The following is a 19,041-nucleotide window of genomic DNA, read 5'->3' on the forward strand; positions in this document are numbered from 1 at the left end:
AATTCGTAGAAACATAACTACAACATTTGCATTTGCACTAAATGAAGTGAGAAAATAGCCAAGAGTACAGACAACTTTAAAGGATACTTCAGTTTTCAATGGCAAAGAGGAAATCTGCAAATCAGCTGAAAGGTTGTAGGCAAGCTAAATAAAAAACATTTTATGTGTGCTCCTGTCAAACTTGTAAAACGGGTACATCTGTTAAGTTTCTTTGATACATGCCTACATTAAACTGGAAAAAAACTTGTAATTGTAGTTGTGTGTCAACAATATTTCGACAAACCTTCCAAGTGAAGAATTCTTTCTAAAATCTTTAACCACCTCGCGTCGGTATTTTTAAAAATATTTTCAAAGTCCAGTATTATTTCTCGGAGGTTTTGGAGCTTCTCGAGTATAATTTTCCTTTAAAAAATATCGTTGCCACAATGAGACTCTTGACTCAACAAAGGAGAGACAACAAAAGTTCTCATAATTAGTTCTGGGATTCGATGTGTGGGAAAATTGAGTAGACACTCGCCCTGATTTGCAGAACCTTGGCAGTGAGCCATAAAACAACAGGACAAGGGTCCGAAATCTGGGTTAAACAATATCCATTTGAAAGGGATTTTACAAGTCATGTTTTCAGGGCCTGCTGTCGATCATTAACTAGGTGATAACAAGCATTCTACAGTAGGTGTCTGCCTCATCACACTACACACTGGAAAGTGCGGGTGGACAAAGTGTCGGCAGTCCACATTTTGGCAGAAAATCAGAAATTGTTCCAGACGTTAACAAATGTTTGCCAGAAGTATGTCCCAAAAAGATCCGTCATGAAGTGGTTAAATGGTCTTTTGTTTTTAAATCTATCCCAGCATCTATAGGTAATTTATGTGCTCTATATTTGGAAGTTTCTTAAACAAAACTGTAATTGTGTTGTTATTTGCCTGCACACTTCCTCTGGTTGGCAAAATGTGGCGCACATTGTCGGACATCAAACTGAACAGAACGAGGATGGAAATTTTGGGGTCTCTAGGATTGGGGGAGGGGGCAGTCAGGCAGTCAAACCGTGCTTCTCCATGTAATGTCTGAAACAAAAGAAGATCAGAACAAGGAATTTTAAACATGGCTTAATTTATTTAATTGTCAAATAAAAATAATAACTTTTTTCAAAACCATTTTTCTTTACTTTTCAAATCTAGTGAAAACTAATTTCACATACCTTCGAGCGTTAAACAAAAGGGCATCTTTTCGTTCTTTGTAGGACATCTGCCGTGTCTTGGAAGATTTACCAAATGTTGGTGAGGAGAATTTTAACGACTACAAAGAAGACAAAACAGAAATTTTTTATTATCAACATTTCAAATCATTTTGTTATGGTACGGTCAAACAATTTGCAGATCCTGCAAAATGATTTGGTCTGTGATACCTGTGTTGATTAGAAACCAATAAAAGTAAGCCAAAAAATTTGAATCTCCAAAGATTGTTTTGAGGTGACTTTTGGCAATTTAGATATCCCTGGTGTCTCATTGTGAATGCTGTGGCCAGAGACACAGTTGGTACCTGCTGCAACCTCACTAAACTAAATGGGTTCAACATTTTTGATGAAAATACAGAGACAGTTCTTCGCTGTTTTCAAGTAGACACTGTATTCAGCTGAAAACTATCACTGGTGACTTTTATTGGTGATAAAAACCAATCTATGAACCTACCTTACAAAACTATCGGGATACACCAATTCAAAGATCAAATTTATTTTCAATGTACCCTTTAAAAAGCAATACATCATTCTAGAAAACTTTAGAGGACTTCACTGACAAGGTCCGTAGATTGTTTTGTATGCATTAACAATAACAAGCTATAAATACTTACACTTGGTGATGGGGTTGATGGAGGAGGGGCACAGGCTCCGCCCAACTCCTTTTGCTCTATCCTTTCTGGAGAATCAGGAGGCACTACTGATACACAGCCTTCTAAGATGTTTGTTATCGTGGTATCAACACAATTTGTTATTCCTAAAAAAGGAAAATGAACAATAAATTTGAATTTTGATAATAGTTTTAGTTCTTATTGTGCTTCTGTCAGATAGCAAAAAATTCCATTTACTATTTAAATTCTGACAATCTCACTTCATATAGAAATACAGTTGGGCCTGGAGGTCGAAGGTGGCTTCGCTCCTCTTCTGATATCAATGGGACGATGGTTCTACTCTTCTAAAAGAAGGGACCCCTTAATTGTGGAATCACAAGCTGCCATGTACTATCAGGGAAGTGACATCTACTGACACTTTCAAGCACCAAATTGAAACTCAATTATTTCTTAGTTTATGATCTGTTTGTTCCAATGTATTTTCCTGTTTTCTTTGTGTAAATTATTGAATGACAGGCGCTTTGTTCTTTATCATCATATCGCTCGCAGGCAGGATCGCCGGCCGCATCTCCAATCTTCCCTGTCCTTTATGCAGGCAGGCAACTCTGTTGTGGTCTCTACCCCAGCATCTTTCTCAGGACACCAACAAAGCTCAACTTCTGGTCTTCCCCTCAGGTTCACCCCATGAATAGGTTCCCACAGCGCCAGACGACTTGCAGGCAGTTGAGGGTGCCTGCAGCAGTGACCTTATAAATGACAGTATTATTATTACTCACCCAGATCTGTTCTTATTGTAGCCTCAGCGACATGTGGAAGTACTTCTTTGACCTGTTGAACCATCATGCAGAGTTGATCATTCTCAGCATCAGTCCTTGCTGCAGAGTCTCCTTGCTGGGTACTGTTAGGGGAACCAGTGGTGGATGAAGCCCCTTGGGATGGGGGAGACGGTGTAGTCTGCTGGGGAACAGGCTGTGGCCTGGTCGCTGTGGGAAAGAATTGTCTAAGTTAAGTAAAACAAAACAAACCTTAGCTAGATTTCACAAAGAGTAAAGACTAGTCTTATCTTGAGTTAGGACAAATTACTCATAACTTAGGACCTGCTTTAAGTTTTTGGCCAAGAAATTTCCTTTAGCAGCTTTTTAAAAGTGGGCCCAGTTCAGAAGTGAAAAAAAAAATGGAAGAACCTTGCTATTGACTATAAACCCACCTTCTGGTTGGTAAACATAGGATCTTTTGATGTATTCAGCCTTGTCTGCACTTGTGAATGGAGTGATCTGAGTGCCTAGTTCTTGTGCCATGAGACTCTGAACACGTCTTGAATAATCATCCAAAGATTCTGAACCCAACTTTCTTTGGGACGGCAGCAATCTGTAAAAAAAAGACAGCAGGTATTCAGGATTTTCATCTTTGAGAGGGAAAAGCTAAATTTATTTTGCAAAGAGCACTTCCATTAAAAAACCTTATAGGATATGGGGGGAACTTTTGAATGAGCACCAAGGCTAAGACCAGTGCCACAGAAGACTAGGCCTCTTTGTAAATCCAGGCCTGCACATGTAAGTTTGAAATGAGGTACTTGACATGGAACTGAGTGAATATAAAGACCCTATCAAGTAAAATACCTAATACGGAAATGTGTGAGCCAAACATATACTGGTCTATACTTACGGATGAATAAACCTTGGCCATTGTACCTACCTCACATGGAAGCGTGTGAATGGGACGAAGAGAAACCAAAAGATGTCTTTCCAGAGGCTACTGCCGAGGCTTTCAACGTGTACTCCTAGGAACGGTCTCCTCACTGTGAGGATGATTGGTTGTATTGGCTCCCCGAGGTCAAACGGCCAAGTACTGCAAACAAGTGTATACTTTTATCTTAGTCTCCTGGTAAGGTAAGGTTCATTTTATTTGCAACCACATACGATTGGATTCAATATAAAAAAATACAAAAACTTTCAAAATACATCACAAAAACTTTAAAATCATTAAACTATGTATTTACAAGATAAAGGTACAAAAATATGTGTATACGATGACTAATGCAAGCTAGTCGAACTGATAAGGCCTATTAAAAACTCACTCTGTGGTAGTGAAGTGAACAACAAAATCTACCTGGCAAGTAGACACACACATGGAGTTACCACAAACCAAATATATATACTTATATCTGTTAAACACTCTTCAGCTTAGTTAGAACTTGTTGGTCACACTCAAGCAAAATTTTTAGTTCAAGATTTACTGGTCTACCTCTTGAACTAAGTTACTCACCTAAATTTCAGCATGCCAACTTGTCCATTAGTCATAGCACCTTCTGGTAGGGATGCGATAGGTACATTACTGGTAGCAAAGTGTTTCTTGAGATTACGCAGCAGGGTTGTTCTCCCATCTCTTGCCCCCATCTCTGTGTATCCCATTGCCCATGTCACATAGGTAGGTAAACTCCACACATTGGGCTACAAACACATCAACAAAGTTGTGACAATCAATCTATAAAACTATTATTTTCTGAAAATATGTGTAAAGAGACAAACTTACAAAAATATTGACATTTTCCTGGCAGGCAAGATACTTCACTAGTCATATGAGATACTTTACTCCACCTGCCCAAGGGTGGATTTCACAAAGGTAGTGCTAACTTAGGACTAGTCCTAGGCAATGCTAAGAGATAGGACCAGTCCTAAGTTAGGATGAGTTACTGGTCCTAACTATGGACTGGATGAGTTACTGGTCCTAACTTAGGACTGGTCCTATCTCTTAGCATTGCCTAGGACTAATCCTAAGTTAGGACTACCTTTGTGAAATCCACCCCAGTGCAACTACACTGGCAGCACAACTACACACGCAGTGCACTTACTTGCGCAGTGCACTTACACGCACCTGCATGTATTCTGTGAACATTAATTTGAAAATTCAAATTTTAACTCACTACAATAGAGGGAACGACCAGGCCGATGGTCACATGATCGAATACCGAAATGTGATTGGCTACGATGACCTTAGCAGCTGGATCTCTGTTTTCCAATCCTTCGTGGGAAATGACAAGACCCAGGAATAAATTCATGACACGTAGAACAATCCTGCATAAGACAACAAAAACAAGACAAACAATTGTCAAAACTTTGTGAGATTTAAGCTTTGGAATTTTTCTTCTTCTCTTTAGTTTCAGCCAACAACCCGAACCACTAAATTCGGAACTGGTTGTGGGTTCAAAACCTATTTAGCAAACCGCTAATTCACAATGCGACATTAAACCAATGTTTGTATGACAGAGATTGGCTGTTGCCAGCTTGATGTTTATATCCCCTTTCGAGAGTTTGCCGAGTTCCCTCGACAGGAAGATCATTTATAAGAAAATATATAAAAAAATCAAAAACTTTTTTATTGATCATAAATATTACCGTCTGAGAAGAGATGCTCTTGGAAGGATACATGATATGAGAAGAACATGGGCACCAATGAAGATGCGTAGTACTGTTAGGAGTACACCTAGAGGCATATACATCAGTAGCAGAATACCGGCCAAACTACCACCAGTCAATCTGGAAAACAAATAACGTTTACTTTTATCAATAAATAGGGCTTGCAACTTTGCATGGTGGGAGTAAAGTAGGTCTTTAGCAGAATTGGCATCTACAACTATGGCTATATGCTTAAGGGTGGTGCCAAGGACACCCTATACCTTAATAGCTTTAAAGCCACAAATCCGGACATGGCCTAATTGGGTGAGGTTTGTGGTTGCACCATGTTAAAATCTTGTTCGAGTTGTGTTGGTTTTGAAAAGAATCTGTGGATGACAACCCAAATTTATCAATAACGGAAGAAAATAATGCCATGCCACAACTAGCAGCAACAGCATTAGCAAGATTTTAGCATCATCATGCATTGAAGTATAGGACCCTTAGCAACACCCAAAGTAACAGGATAGCCTGGCTGTAGCCGCCTATTGGAGCACAACCATAGGGATGGTCGGAGTGTGGATTTATCTCCGTCCCATAATGATACCTTCTACATCTTTGCATCAGTGTACCGAGAGACAACAGACAATAGACTTTGCCTATCAATAGCCAAATGCACATCCATAGCATCCCATTTGTCTTCAATAAACAGAGGAATCCACAAGACACAGGGCTGGTTGCTCAAAATTGTTACTGTATACTGTCCCAGAACTCTTTTTACAAGGCCATAATAACAAATCAGAGAAAGCTACATAACCCTTTTTAACATCCAAAGTTAATGACCTCACCTTTCAGAACTGAATAACTGTGATACATCCATGTTCATCTTTGTTTTTATTTACTTCCAAATCCAATTCTTGATGTGGAGTTCACTCTCTTTCATCTAAGGAAAAATGGTGGGGAAAAAAACGTGTGAAATTATGTTTTTTAAGGTTATATAGCCAATTAGGGTTACATGTAGGTTTAAACTAAATGTAGCCTTTGGGGCAATGTGTTACATGTATGCTTTGCTCACTCACAGTGCCACACTACAGGCAACGGCGGATCAAGCAGTAAAAAAGCAGCGCACAATAAAACTTTGTGCTGTAGCGACACACAAAAAATAAATAGTTAATGCAGACACGCCCAGCGAATCAAATCAGTGCTTGTGATGGATGTCAGACGAGTAGTGGTGATTATAACATAACCCTCCTCTTCTGTCGGGAGGAGGGTTACATTATCGCAACTAATGTTAGACAACTCGCGCGGCGGACAACTCAATCATGAGTCAGAAAAATGGTAAAAGACTAAGACTAAGAAGTAAGAGGACTCTGCGAAATGCATAGACCAGCAGAGACAAGTTTGACCTACAGCTTACACCATTCAGCATGCTCAATCTGATCAAAAGTAGACTTGTCTTTTTAAAGTTTTGGTTGGAGTACGTCAGACTGTCGAGTTGTCCGAAGGATGAGTCGTCTCAACTTCCAGGAGTAACTATAGAATACAGGGCCAACTTCCGTTCTCCCTCCGATCCTTGTGACCTGTCCTGACGACCTTGCCTTGTGTTGTGTTTTGAATGTGATCAATTCATGCGCTTTGCAGTTATTATTATTATTATTATTACAATAATATAAAAAATAAAAAATACACGTGGTGTTTTATCCCAATTCTACTGGCTCCAGGTACACATGTGTACTTCTACATATGTGATCTCCTTTTCTTTTACAGACAAAAATGGAACTCATGTGATGGCATGGCAGCTGATGAAGTGAAAGTTGACTAAGTAGTATTCAGTGGTAAAGAAGCCTATTGAGTTTTTGACAATTGTTTTGTACACGATCGGTGGCACTTTTCTTGCGCTGCTGGTAAGGTGGTAATCCCTTCCGCAATATTTCCCAAGGTTTACAGTCCGAATTATCACCTTAACATCTCTGAAATATGTCTACCGCACCATTCAATTAGTAATATAATAAAGTAGTTTAGAAATGACTTACGTTAACGTGATTCCAGTCCGTTTGCAGTGTGTGAAACATATGAAAAGTCAGCACTAAATTTAGTAAGCAGTCGTCTAATCTCGATTGGCGACCCACCGCGAGAGGGCGCTACATTTACTGTATGAAAAGCTAAATCGGAAGCTGAAGGACTACGCAAGTTTATAAAGCCTCTGTATAAACATAAAACAAAAATTAATTTACCAGCCAGAATATCATATCTGCTGTTACTGGTTAACATCGCTGTTACTGGTTACTGGTTATCTTGCTTATAGCAATAATTTATATTAAGCAGAATTTGTCAAGCAGCTTCTGATTAAATTGGGTCCATAATAAAGCTGCTTGACAAATTTCTCTGCATGCTACTCTGACAATACCTTTGACGAAAAGTAAGTAGGGTACCATTGAATAGCTATAGAGATCTTAGACCCTTATTTCGAATGTTATTTTGTCTCTTTATCTGTAATGAATCACATAATACATTCATATCCAAAGGTTCTGGAAAAAAAATTTCTTTTCTTTAAAATCTATCGTAGAGGGCGCCAGATAAGACCAGCGGTGGCACTGCGGTAGTGTAAAAAAAAAAATGTGACGATATGGCTTCGACTACGACTGTTGCATTCTTTCGCGTATTTGAACGAGAAATGTTTTACGTCAAACGAAGAACTGTATTCTTTATGAAATGAAATATTTCATTAGTTTTGTTAATTTGTATTACACTCCCAACAATATAATGGTCATAAACTAAAATAAATGCCGAAACAAAATTTCGCCAACAAAAAACCCCACAATGGTCGAATACGCGCGAGAATACAACAGTCGTATTATAGTAGTCGTATCCACGCGGCTACTACACAACCACGTGGCTTGCATGTATGCACGTACACCGTACATACATATGAGTATATGCTGAGCGAGCCCTTTAAACCTTTGCGCGCGCATAGTCCCCCTTTTCCGACTCGTTTTTCAATGAGGCCAACGTGTGAACAAAAGCGGCCAAGGTAAATGTCCATTATTTTTTCATTTTCACACATTTTCTTTTCATAAATGATTATTAATATATCTTCAGGTATTTCTTGTTCGATAATTCAAACTGATACTCTTGCCTAACGTCTCAGAATTCCAGAAATTATTAGTTTATTGTTTGGTCATCAGCAGAATTTTTTTTAAACTGGCAACTTTACCCGCCGTAACGTTTGCACGGTACATAACTAGCCCACCTTGTTGAGCTGTTAACTTAATGGCTCCGCTTTTACTAGGTACATAACATGTGTGGATGGGATGGTTTAATTTTTGAGACACTTTGTTGTTGAGGGTTTCCTGAAATATTTCTAGTGATTTGCTTGAGATGATATTTCTTGGTCAAAGGTAGCCCCATAAATCGGTCCAATCCACTCCGTATCCTTGGCCCCAGCACCACTGATATCAAAACCTTTCGCTTCCTTGGAAAAACCATCTGCACCGTTCTGCATCATGAACTTGCCCATCTAATGCTTCAGAAGTTGCAGATAGGACTACACTTGGAATTGTTTAGCCCTGGTAGGACGTCAGTCAATGCCACTGCACTGACGTCCTGGGTATAAAGGTTCTTTACAATGCGAACACAAGTTTGACTACAATTTTCTTTATTTTTTACCTGATTTGAGAACCTGAAATTCCGTTCATATATTTATATATATTCTCATCTAACAAATATATCCATGGAAGAAATTATATCCGAAAATATGTCGAAGTTCTGCGCTGGCGATGTTGATCATCGTGTACCACTTGATAGTGTGAGCCCAAGTGCGCATGGCTTTGAGTACAGTGCATTATCTTGCCGCTATTCGCCGTCCAAACAGGGTAGGTGCCGTTAACTCGCCTTCAACTCCTCCAATAGGCCTATACATTTTAAAATCAAGTAAGCATAAAATATTCCAGATCAAATAGAATTTTTATAAATTTCAGGTTGATTTTCGATTACAAATATCAAGTTTTCTTTTCTTGTAAAAAATAAAAATAAAATCCAAGCGTGCAGCAAAATCGTCTGCCGCCGTCTTGCTTTTTCACAGTGCTTCTTGTACATGTGCGGACAACAGAGGGCGCTTTCCTGCGCGCGTATATTTTTTTTCTTGGGACAGTTAGCATGCGCTAATTTATTGTAAAAAGTGGCCTCATTTGTCCTAGGAAAAAAATACGCTTCCGGCTCATGGAGTCTGGGCACAAGACGTCAATGCTTGGTATCGCATAGTTCTGCGCTTTGTGTAAATTGCTCACCGACTATTATCCATCTGCTTATTGTTTGGTTAACGCAGGTTGACAGCGATTTGGCTGCAAATAGTAGGCCGCCAGTGATCAGTGCAAGAAAGTGTTTACACGGAAGTTAGTGCACGACGTGGGATCGGAACACGCTGATATCAATTTTCTTTTCACAAAATATTAACACTATTTTAAATAATGCGAACTTTGAGTTCCAACTACAAGGAACATGTGAAATAAAATAGTATCTAATTTACCTCAATGAGATATCCCTTTTTGTAAAAATTAGTGAAAAAGTGGTGGCGAGGTGCGGAAAGTTATCAGGGATACAGAATGCACCACACGCAGCGCTGAGTTCGTGACGTCACAAACAGCCGAAGCTCCGTTCTATACGACTGTTCAGCCAATAATACATCAGGGACGACTAAACCTTATGATCACAGACTTGGAACCAAGTCTAAATACCACGCTGTTGTCAAAATGTAGCCAGGATGCCCTGCGACACATAGAAAAATGCACGCGAAATGTTGTTACGATATAGCCTACTTCTGGGTACCAGTCGCTGCACACTATACAAAAAGGTAGTTGATACAGCGCATTGAACGGTGGTTTGTGTTCGTCGTGAAGTGTTTATCAAAATTGTTTTCCCAGGGTGACATTTTTTGTCAGGGCACACAACAATTTTGTCCAGCGCGCCATATTTTGTCCGAACAAAACCGCATGTGGAGAACCCTGGCACACTGTCCACTGCCTTTAAAACAAAACTAATATACCTTTATCATGCTGGTCAATAATGCATCCTCATAATCATTTTGCAATAGGAACCAGACTATTTTGTTCTTCCAGCCTCGGTTTGGTAACATTGGAGATAAGCCAAGATGGCTGCACCATGAAAGGTCTATAGGACTCTGTATTAGCTGCTCCACCACCATTCAAAACTATTGGGGAAATCAACCATTGCACAGTTGGCACCAATAGTAGGAGGGTTTGTCTATATAACACAATTTAAAAACCCTATGACGACTTAATTAAGAATATGTAGGCCTACATGTCTTAACTGTTTGGGTATTTCTTATACAGAGTCTACCAGCTTCAGAATGGTGCTTGATACCATACAAGTGTTTATTGCACTTAAAGAAGAAGTACTGGCATGTGTCCCCTCCCTGTAGTGTGGCCGGAACATGCAAGCACAGAGACAAGTAACAGCAGGTTTACAGCTACAACCTCAAAATGTTCAAGTGAGTCACTCTTTGAAACTTTCTTCACTTAAATGTCAGTTGATGCTTACCAAGGCCCAGCATGGCACAACAATATTTGCCTTGTTACTTATTTGCATTTTTTAAAGGCAACTTGGAGGCACCAACTTAATTTTGTAATGATTATTCCCTTACGACACAAGGTACACTTAACTGATTTAGGCTGTAAACCCAAAACAAATGTCACCAGGAGGTTGTTGCCACCTACTCCTCAAGGGATGAAACAGGGTTACCCCCTTCACAGTCCATAAGGATTTAGGCATGGGTAACATCCACTAGGAGCCTGGCTATGAGAGCAAAATAAGACACCTTCCATGACCTCAAAATAACCAATGGCACCGTTGGCAAGGTGCCCTGTGCCATTGCCCTGATACCCTCAAAAATTAGGAAAATTTCCATGTTGCCGTGCCATGCCCTTTTTGTCAAATTGCTAGATGCATACTAAATGTCCGCTTGTATGTTTACACACTTTTACGGTTGAGATAATCATTGAAATAATTCACTAGAAAGTTTGCAAAACACAGACCTACATGTACCACTCCGCGATCACAATTTATACAATGTGCGCAGCAGTCACATAGTTTCGCAAAGTAAAAAATGCTGTGATGAAGACGCATTGATTTTGATCAAATGCGCGATTGTGTAAAAAAAGAAATTAACCTAGTTAAATTTGGTAAATTATTGTTTTTTGCCATGATACCCCTCAAATTCTACAAAATTGCTGTGATGCCCTTCTTAGTCTGGAAAAAAGCACAGCAATTGTTGCCAATTGAACACGAGGTTTAAGGCCTGCCTTGGTTCAATGACTGGGATTCAATTCAAACCCACATTCTGCTACTCTAAACACCAAGAAGTCGGGTCTGGTGAACTCGACCTTTTGACCACGACACCCCACAAACACAAGTGCATGTGGAACTAACATTTAGCTCACGATATAAATCATGCAAAAACTCCCTGCCTTGGTTCAATGACTGGGGTTCAATTCAAACCCACATTCTGCTACTCTAAACACCAAAGCTTGGGTCCGGTGAACTAGACCTTTTGGCCACGACACCCCACAAACACAAGTGCATGTGAAACTAACATTTAACTCACGATATAAATCATGCAATGAGTGTCTCCAGGCTGATTGTCTCCAAGCAATTAGCGCCTGCCTTTCAAATGTTGATACATGCATGCAATACAGACACTGTAGAGTTGTGCACCAGGCAGACCCACCAATTTGTATGCCTCATGCAATCATCAGCCCTGTACAAAAAGATGATGTTTTATTTTATAAACAACAAATATTATTTTAATGAGAGTGTGAGGTGTCGCAATTTTATAAAATATTTTTTTTCTGACGGTTATGTTTTCAAAAACAGGTCGTAAAATTTAGCGTTGAGGTCATCAAAAATTCCAAATTATTTGCAGGAAGGTCGTACGATCATGATGTTTCTTTTGTTTCAAATTTTTTTGAGATTTGCTCGTTGGGCTTATTTGATAAACTTAAAAATGAAAATTACTACACATTACTTAATTCGACTAGGTCACATTTCATTGGAAAGGATAATTAATATTGAATGATTCTTGTTTATAACTGTTCAACAAAATATTTCATTTCAATAAGTCATGATCTCAATTTGATGTAAATCCTTTTCAAGATTGATGAGATAAATTTTACCTCTGAAAAACTCTGACCCTAACTACCAGTGTTTTAGCTAGGATTTGGAAAAGTTGGAGTGCAAATAAAAAAAACATTGTGTGTAACTTTTTTCACTGAAAATCTACACAGAGCGCGGACAGCTTTTTTTATTTCTAGACATTACTCAGTGCATGTAGGTACAGGCAACTCGTGTTTGTTATTTTAAATAATGGCGATACCAATCAACACAAATATTCAATGATATATGCTAAACAACGAAGTTTAAAAATATTTGTACTTCATATTTATAAGTCTTGGCCAGTGTTGTAGCTAGGACATTCTTAGTGGTGGACAGCTGAATTTAAATTTGGTCAGAGATTGCGAGCAAAGCGCACGTACTCTGTTATAAGGATTGTTTTCAGGGCTAAATATTAACAATCCAATCACTTATTTTGCACAATGTGCAAAATGCACATCTTGTAAGATTCAAGAATCACAATTTTAAAACATAATACAATTAATACAAAAATGTATTAATACAAAATATTGTGATGAATTTGTAAACAGACTGTTTGTGAAATAGGGCAAATAATAAAATTATCTTAATAGAATAGAATAGAATAATGTTTTATTGTCACTTGTAAAAAAACAAATATTAGTACAGTGAAATTCGTTTTGGTTTTGCGTGTCTAAAAATATTATGTTATATACAAATACACTAAAAATTAAACATTTACAAAAATACATGGAAATATAATATAAACAACTCTGAAAAGTATAAAAATATACAGGCGAAATACGAAAGAAAAAAATAGTACGTTAGAATAAAAAACAGAAATAGACATTCATGATTAAAACCTGTCATTTAGAACACCAACAGCTGTGGGATAAAAACTCTGCAAAGTACGGTTGGATCCAGATTTAATTGAACGGAACAATTCTTAGACCGCATGGGCTGAAAGAGGGAATGTGCTGGGTGAAACTGGTCATCTACTATAGAGAGGGCTCGTTTTGTAACTCGAGAGAGATACAGTTGGCAACCTATGATTTTACTAGCGGTGCGAACGATCCGGCTGATACGCTTCCGGTCATCGGCTGTTGCATTGCCCCGACAAAACCAAATTGTGTCAAGACACTCTCAATTACCGCTCGGTAGAACAGAAGTGGCTGACTGACATGGAAGCTTCTCAGCCGTCTCCAGAAAAATAATCTTTGCTGACCTTTCTTAACAATTGAATCTGCATTACATCCCCATTTCAAATCAGATGATAAATGTACACCTAAAAATTTAAAACATTTCACTATTTTTCAGAACCATTAATGACCAAGGGAGCAATAGCTGCAGGATTTTTGCGAAAATCAATGACAAATTCCTGTGTTTTATTGACATTTAATTCTAGATCGTTCTCAGTGCACCAGTTAACAGTAGAGTGTACTACATTTCGGTACGATGTCTCGTCATTTTTAATTAATCCACATACAGTCGTGTCATCAGCATACTTAACCATAAAATTGCTGGCTGAAGTACTGACGCAGTCATATGTAAATAACGAGTACAGCAAAGGAGCCAAACTGAACCCTGTGGCGTCCCGGTATTTAAAACTAAGGGTTTGGAATAATTATTTCAGACTCTGACAATCTGAGAACGATCCAATAGAAAGTCTAAAACTCATTTACAAAGATTAACATTTAACCCTAGAAGAGTCAACTTGTCCTATAATTTAAAAGGCGAAATCGTGTTAAAGGCCGAGCTGTAATCAATAAATAAAAGTCTGGCATAATTAGGCATTTTTTGATCCAGAAACCGTGTTACATTAAATAATGCGAGAGACACTGCATCCTCTACTGATCTGTTTTTCTTGTAAGCAAACTGAGTGGCTTAGTGGCTGGCTGAGTGTACATGTAACTTGTCAATTAAGAGGAAAGCCTACCTTTACATTAATCTAACTTTGTATCTCCTGTCTTTCTTTTGAGCCCACAATTTTACTGCCTCAATATATGGAAACTCATCACAAGGGGGTCCATTGAGGGAAATATTCGTCCAATTCGTATTCCAGTCTTTATAAGTTCATCCTCGAGAAAGCTCGCTCACAATCGGCAGTATGAGGAGGCAATGTTCTGTAGATTGGCAAGTTTAGCAATGTTTGGAAACATAGAGGCCGTTTTTTGTTAAACCAAAATGCCAAGAAAGTTGCATTGACCTGCTGCAGCTGCTGCTGGTTGAAGACAATCAATATAATGTTTGTTATCTGTCACTTCCACTTGTGTCTCATCATTGTCTAGGCCAAATTGTTCTGTCAAAATGGTGACTGATTTTGATAATTCTGCCTCCCTCTGTAGTTCTACATAAGAAGCAAATTTTCCAAATGCTTCCATTACATTGTTATTTTTGAATCTGTCTGAGATGTTTTCTTTGAGTTTTTCAAGGAAAGGCCTTTTAACACTGGTGTCAAATGCTGATGCAGAGAGTTTTGCTTCTTCATTATCTATTTTTGAAGCCATTTTTGCCGAGACTATCTATTAAACTTTGGAAGTTGTCATCATAGGTTGGTTTGTCCTTCTTTGATTCAAGTGCATTTATGGTTGCCTTTTGGGAGAGTTCAATCTGTACAAAATCTACTGCCTCTGTTTGAAATTGACAACTGAGTCTGTTGATAGTTGAAAGAACATCACAGAGGAGGAGGAGTATGGCGATGAATTCAATTTTCTTCATCATATGAAAAAGTCCAACTGCCACAGGGTCTCCTCTCTCAGCACCCTCTCTCTCCAGACTTACAAGGACACTTGGAAGGATTTGTTTCAATCCCAATACACACTTGCCTAATGCCAGCCATCTAGTAGCACTTGGGTCTAACACTTTTCCAGTTTCTCTTGAACCAGCATCTAGCGAATTCTTGAGAAGCTTCTGCACAGATTCTAAGCCCTCGGTCCTCACAGGACTTCTTGAGTAGAAGTCATGAAGTTTATGTACTACTCTTTTGAACCAGACAATTGCTGGAAAAGAGTTTCCTGCTTTGGAAGCTGCCAGATCTAATTTGTGGGCTGCGCAGTGCTGTCCTAATGCTTTTACAGTTTTGTCTTTATCAATTTGCTTGGCTATTTGCACACCTACTATTCTTCTGACTGCTCCGTTTAGTTGTCTGACCATAACAGCAGCACCTTCTGTGCCTAAGCCGACTAGCCTCTCATAAGGCAGCTGGTATTCCTCGATGTAGCCGGCTACTTTCTAACAACTCTTATCAGCATTTAAGCTTAGTGCAGTCAATTCATCACCATCAACCTTTATTGCTGTCCAGACAGTCGATTATTTTCAGAAATTTTGTTACTATTTCCCTGTTTTCTTGTACATATCTAGCATGGATAACCATCTGCTCGATGGTGCTTATATCAGTTGTTTCATCAAACATCAGGGAGTAATACTTGTTTTCTCTCAATTGGTTAAGTATTTGTACTTCAATAACTTCACTGAGACACATAAGAAATTCCCTAATGGATGTTGTTGAAGTGTACTGGGCATTCTCCACTTTGCATACTTTTCCTCTTGATATTTAATCCAAGCTGACTTAATAAGTCAAGCAGTTTCTCAAAGTTAGTAGTATGTGGGATGTTGTTCTTGGCTAAAAAGTAAAGGCATTGGAAAACCTTGACCATTATTGTCTCTGCTAATTTCCTTCGGTTTTGAAAGCAACTCACCAATGTGTGAAGAAACTTGGCTTTGCAAGTGGACTGCAACAGAATCACGATGTTCCACGATGAATCACGATGTTCTCATGAGATTTGATGCATTTCAATCGCAGCCTACACATCCTACTTTGTTCCATGTATCACGTCCAAAGGGTCTCTTTTCAAACTGTTGGCAATATAGGCAGAACATGCTGAACATAATTCAACCAAGGCCGATTAACTTTCCACTTCGCATCAAATGCTAAGGCACGTTCTGCTGTTTACTTGTATCCCGCGATGAAGTTGAACTTGCAGGTACAGCACTAACGGTAACTGAAGCTGTACCACCACCAGACATACTGCTCTCATCCTCCAATCTTTTTCGCTTTCCAAAAAAATCATCAAGTTTACGTTGTGCGGCCATCTTTGAGTACACGAATCTCAATCAATTTAAAACCCAGCGCGCTGTCAACACAAGCATTACAACAGGTGGACGAAACGAAGCCTATATCCGGGATACGCGAACTGGTACACTAGATTTTACACACCCCTCGTACTGTTGTGTGGTGATAGATACTGTTTGTGGGTACATGTGATGCATGAAATATCCCCGCGAAAAACCCATGACTAGACTTGTAGTGCACTTTGGTCCACCACAGCGCGCGCTTTGTACACCACATGTACATGGTGTACATGATTCATGTACATGTACACGGTACCAACACACACTGCGTCTGTATGTACTGCTTTCAGACTTAACTGTCGACGGTACGTCTTCTATACACTGTACTATAGTTCGTTCAATAAAAAATGTCAGGGCACATTTCACGAAGAAAACTTCACTGCAAGAGGCAAGTTACGTGTGAAACACGTTTGAGATTTTTATTACTCAAAATTCTGGCTCAAAAAAATTACAAACCGCATTTATAATTACAAAACACAAAAAACATGACATTTTAGTCTTGCAATGTGATAAAAATCGACACAACTTTTAATTTGTTATAAATTTTTCGGGAAATTTTGTGGTGGGCGGCAGTCTATTTTTCAGCTGAAGTGCCGGGCGGAAATTGTCTGTGCTGGGCGGGCCCGCCCACCGTGACTACAACGCTGGTCTTGGCTTTAAAATGTAAAATGGCAAGAAACTATAATGCAGTCACACGTACTTAAAAATGTTTCCATTGTAATTGTTGGGTTTAATTGGCTCATTTAAAACCGTGTTACATGCCAGAGCATGATGCACATAGATGGAGAGCTACATTGTATCATTCTTTTGAAAGTGATATTGAATGTTAAAAATGAAATGAAAAGGGTCAAAAATTGAAAAAATGTCAGTCCGGGAATTTTGTCAAATTTAGGCAAAATTTTTACTTTTGATTTTATGCTCTAAAATTATGCAGTAGGCTCTACTAATGCCTTTTTATGCAACATGGACCAAGATTTAAGCTTTATTTAGTGAATTATTGAAACTTGAAAAAAGTGTCAACAAATGAAAAACGTCAAGGGGTAAGTCCAGGCATTTTGTCAAATTTTGGCAAAATTTTGAGTTTTGATTTTATGCTCTAAAATGATGCAGTAGGCTGTACTGATGCCTTTTTATGCAACATGGACGGAGATTTAAGCTTTATTTAGTGAATTATTGAAACTTGAAAAAAGTGTCAACAAATGAAAAACGTCAAGGGGTAAGTCCAGGCATTTTGTCAAATTTTGGCAAAATTTTGAATTTTGATTTTATGCTCTAAAATGATGCAGTAGGCTCTACTGATGCCTTTTAATGCAACATGGATGGAGATTTAAGCTTTATTTAGTAAACTATTGAAACTTGACCAGTTCAACAACCAGTAGACTCCGCTTGCTGACCTTAAAATGATCCAGGCCCAACACCAACACATTCTCGCAATTACTGGCACAGCGAAAAATACAAAGCCCCTCTGAAGTTTCTTCCACCCAACTGATGAAATAAAAAATGATAACTCAAATTTTTATCGAGGCCAAGCTAACAACACTTTTGGTACAAGCATAAACAACGGGTCAGATTGTCATATCATTTGATTTAAAGTAAAAACAAATCGTTTTGCATAGTTTCAAGGGATGTTTTCCAAACTTTGTTTTTCCTGTCTCTGGCATTTTTTTACTTCCTTAAGTTTGATATTTTGCATCAAGTTACTGGTACATGTATGGAATGTATTGTTACAGCTGTGACCTCATCCTTTATTTATGAGTGACTTTTGACCCTGTTTATTGCCTCTATTTTGCTCGGCCCCTCCCCGCCTAGTGGAAATCCCCCTCCAAAATTGGTGTCAGTGGTTTAATTAGTTATACAGATTTGGGCCCTCTAAAATTTTGGACTGGATTGGCCATTTTCTAAAGTGTTTAAACCTTTTTGCAATGTGTTTTGTCAAAGAAATTGGAAGGTAAACAATCGGGCAGCAGGCATCCATTACAACTCAGATCCATGGTTTTATGAAGATTGAGGATGATTTCAGCACAGTGTCTGTGGTTTGGCTGTAAACATACACCCCATACAAATATTCTGCCTACGGTTTAGAGCGCATCACATGGTATGTCTTAGTTTGACTAGAAAAGGTGGCGGTGTGATAATGCATCGTTTGTTGTGTGATAGTCCGACGACTATCACACGGCGTGCAGTACCTAGACGTCATTTTTAACCACTTCAAACCCAGTCAGTTGTGCATCTGTGTATCTGAAATGAGCGTACGAACGTTACGTGTACGAGGATGATGATAGTCTGTAACCATTTCATATTACTTGACACTACATGCAGCACAGTAGGGTCAAGATGTTGAGAGTATTTTCTCAGGCGACAGTTCAGATATCTTCTTGCGACAGCCGGTGCATTAACTGTGTGCTCGAGTGAAATGAAGACTTGGATGCTCCAATATAAACCCTTCTGATACCTACCTTAAGCCTGCTATTTTTTTTTTGCTGTGTGATTTAAATGGGTCACAACACATTTTTCTCACTGATCATCCTCC

The 19,041-nt window shown here is 38.8% G+C and overlaps 1 protein-coding gene and 1 pseudogene across 1 annotated transcript; both read right to left on the reverse strand.

The window, feature by feature from the left end:
• Positions 1-1,002: 1,002 nt before the first annotated feature.
• On the reverse strand, positions 1,003-7,356 carry LOC117294258 (ancient ubiquitous protein 1-like). The gene is made up of 11 exons (XM_033776618.1): positions 7,271-7,356; positions 6,086-6,180; positions 5,241-5,381; positions 4,769-4,919; positions 4,111-4,295; positions 3,541-3,693; positions 3,053-3,213; positions 2,622-2,828; positions 1,849-1,991; positions 1,199-1,296; positions 1,003-1,064 (listed from the first exon to the last, which is right to left on the reverse strand). Exons 2-11 carry the CDS (start codon positions 6,121-6,123, stop codon positions 1,031-1,033), a joined length of 1,311 nt encoding a protein of 436 aa, XP_033632509.1. The 5' UTR covers positions 6,124-6,180; positions 7,271-7,356; the 3' UTR covers positions 1,003-1,030.
• A 7,511-nt stretch (positions 7,357-14,867) lies between these two features.
• LOC117294300 lies at positions 14,868-16,036 on the reverse strand (annotated as a pseudogene).
• Between the last annotated feature and the right edge of the window lie 3,005 nt (positions 16,037-19,041).

The sequence above is a fragment of the Asterias rubens genome, chromosome 9, assembly GCF_902459465.1.
Source record: "Asterias rubens chromosome 9, eAstRub1.3, whole genome shotgun sequence".
In the NCBI taxonomy this organism is placed as follows: Eukaryota; Metazoa; Echinodermata; class Asteroidea; order Forcipulatida; family Asteriidae; genus Asterias; species Asterias rubens.

Coding starts and splice junctions, on each gene's coding strand:
- LOC117294258 (XM_033776618.1), bottom strand. CDS start 6,123: ATGAACATGGATGTATCACAGTTATTCAGTTCTGAAAG. Junction 5,382..6,085: donor CAGTTATTCAGTTCTGAAAG/GTGAGGTCATTA, acceptor TTTGTTTTCCAG/ATTGACTGGTGGTAGTTTGG. Junction 1,297..1,848: donor CATCAACCCCATCACCAAGT/GTAAGTATTTAT, acceptor TCTTCTTTGTAG/TCGTTAAAATTCTCCTCACC.